Genomic DNA, 3,078 nt, shown 5'->3' on the forward strand with positions numbered 1-3,078 from the left:
GTTTCATTCTCTGTTTAATAGTTCACCAATAACTGTACTTTACTCTTCTTCTTGTACAGGCAGTATAAACTGAAAGGTATAATTTCTAACGGTATTATTTCACATTTTATATTCATCTTATTAATGGATATGTAATGGTAAAATAAGGACTGCTCATTAGATTAGTTCAACTTTGTTCATCTATAAAAAAAATTTAAACATAAATTTTCATAGCAATCAACAAAATATTTTTCCTGAACCACTTTGCTGTGTTAGTCAATCCAATTAATTTCAATAGAGTAGCAGTGAGATAAAACATTTTTTTATTTACATGAAAATCCGTATTTAAGGGCCCCTAAGTAATCTAAAAAACGATTTGATTGGATTTTTCTAAAAAACCTTTTTTTTTTTCAAATTTATTTGAAGCAGCGTTTAATTTATATATATTTTTATACATTAAGCACATTCAATACGAAATAATTCGAAAATATTTTGTTCTTAATCTATAAAGAGAAACAAATCTATTGTTATAAAATAACATTAAAATCAATATGAAGTAAAGTCAGAAAAAATATTAAAATTAAATCTTTTTTTTTGTTTCTGGAGGGCTTATTGGATCGAACGAATATTTTTTGGATGTAGAACCATATAAAAATTAGATAAAATTGGTGGCACCCTCATAGACCTGGAATCTGAAACCAAATAGTATTCATCTTACGGGAAGGTTTAATTTTGAATTATCAAAGTGTATATTATTTTTTGCAAAACGATCCTTTTCAGCAATTTCAAGACATTGCTTTCAAAACTGGTGACCAATTTAGTTTATAAAAAAAATAATTGTTATCTAAAGAAAAATTCTCGTTGTTTCCTGTTAGAAAATTATTCAATTTTTACTTGGACTATACAAAAGATGCAGTAAATGTTCTTAAAAAGGACAATATTGAACTATTGCAAACCTATTGACTTATGCAAATTTTATTCAACATTATCTCTTATTTTCGTTCAATAGTAAAGATTTTCAAAGCTTACTAACAATTATCAGGTTGTTTTTTAATAAAATAAGTTTTTGTAAAACTTGAACCCTAATTGAGCTCTTTTTGTTCGATAGTTTCGGAGGTTCGGTCTTTAAAAAACAATTTTTTTTAATAAGAGAAATCAACGTTTCGTGATATTTTGTCAAAAATCGAAGAAACTTTATAGCACATTTAACTACCTTCAATTTCATCACTAATACATATCTGTAGGTCTTGTAATTCTTAACTATTTTTCCAAAAAATCGAAACTTCCAAAAACTAACAATTTGTGAATTTTTTTTTCTCAATGTCATGGAACCTTTCACTTCTACAAAGATGATTATCATAAACTACTCTATAGTCCATTTAACTAACTTCCATTTGTTAAATAATAAACACCCATACATATAACAGTTTTTCAAAAACTAAGCGTTTTCGAGAAATCAATATTTTGTAAACTTATTTGGGCAAACATCATAGGCGTACAAATGTTTATCTGCATTCATTTTAAAGTTATCGAACTTATGCACCATAAAGTAGTTTAGGATAATTATCGTCGTAAAATAAGCCATGAACGAGGAGATGGTTAGGGAGTGCGGTCAATGAATAACACAAATAAGTAAAAACGTGTTAATTAGTGCTAATGCTTCGGCCAGAATTTCAAGCGTTCATCAGGGCTAAGAACAAAACACAAAATAACAACCATAATGAATAAAAACTAACTAACGAACATTATAGATACAATAGTGATGAAAGACATGTACGAGTATAGTCTATGTTTTATAATAAAAGTCTTTTATTATTTAAGAAAATTAACAATAAAAGAAAAGATGTATATATCCACGGTTAACTAACAACTATACTTGGTACTTTTTAATACTCTATTAAAAAAATTGTTACTAATTGTTTTGTTTGGATTGGCAGCTTTGAAGATATTTATTATCAAAATTGTGAGAACAGTTTAGATTTTTGTTGAATAAAATGGAATGGAGGCTACAAAAAAATTTGATATGCCTCCTTGTGATGAATTCTATCACAGTCGGTTGTTCGAGTGTCGTATGTATATAGTCCGTCTTTGCTCTTTGGAGTTAAGTATGTCTCACGATACTTCTGAGTATACCGCTCTGAAACTGTTAAGGGTATCTTGGCTATTGTTGGTGCTATATTGGTCAGCAAAGGTGCTCCATAGAGTAGGTCTGGCCTGGGCACACTCTTGTAAATCATTAATTTGGGCGAAGAAAAAGATTAGGAGAAGTTAGCTGGTGAAGAAGCCTGTAAGACTTGGTCCTAAACAGCTTGATCTTCTCATTACAGTGGCGAGCTAGTGTCATGTGTCTGTGAAGGGTGACACCCAGACATACTATGCTACCTGCTGGTCTATTCTCGCACCCAGCTACCCTATAGACTTTATTAGATAGAGGGCACTTATTCTTCTGGAAGGAGAAAACAATACAGTCGGTCTTCTTGGGATTGACTGTACTGCTCATCCCTCGCAGTGATTTCCGTACAAGCCTTCTCCTCCAGCTATCTCTGCACTCATTGAACTACTGATGGCTATATCGTAGGTACGGACTACTGTAGGTGGCCAAATTTAATAACTTTTCAAATATCATATTTGATGGTGGTACATAGAATTAAAGCAAAAATAATACTATTTACTATAAGAAAGCAATATTTTGATTCTTAATAATGATTCATCATCTCTGGCTGGAGATCTAGTCCGGGTGTCTGTAAGAGCTGTTAAAGTTCTACTAAAAGTATTTTAAGAAACCATTTGAATTTTTTAAGGATTTTAGAACAAAAATAAATTTGATAATTTTGTCCGTACCTTTGCAGGGCAGTATGTCAGTGACAGCTAAACATCTACTGAATTTATTCGAACGAATAACAGAGCCTGTCTTTGTTCCTAAGGGTCAAAATGAAGTGTTCGATATACCTGAAGAATATGTTGTAAGTTTAAATATATATATACACTTTTTTTTAAATTTGAAGTTACTTGATGTATGTATGACCGGCAGGCTAACCGTTACAAGCGTTTGGGAAAAGCCTTTCTTGACAGACTGAAAGGAAAGGCAAAGAAGATAGC

At 30.9% G+C, this 3,078-nt stretch overlaps 1 protein-coding gene across 1 annotated transcript in view; it reads left to right on the forward strand.

Annotated features, from left to right (window-relative positions):
* The window catches only part of LOC106678051 (phenoloxidase 1), a 9,365-nt gene continuing 6,287 nt past the window's right edge, over nucleotides 1-3,078 (forward strand). The window contains exons 1-2 of the mRNA XM_024362541.2: nucleotides 1-76; nucleotides 2,829-2,942. Of these exons, the coding sequence (XP_024218309.1) occupies nucleotides 2,835-2,942 (108 nt within the window). The 5' untranslated portion in view covers nucleotides 1-76; nucleotides 2,829-2,834. The remainder of the gene's footprint in view (nucleotides 77-2,828; nucleotides 2,943-3,078) is intronic.

Source organism: Halyomorpha halys, unplaced genomic scaffold, assembly GCF_000696795.3.
Source record: "Halyomorpha halys isolate HHAL.00 unplaced genomic scaffold, Hhal_1.1 Scaffold120.1, whole genome shotgun sequence".
NCBI classification, from domain to species: Eukaryota; Metazoa; Arthropoda; class Insecta; order Hemiptera; family Pentatomidae; genus Halyomorpha; species Halyomorpha halys.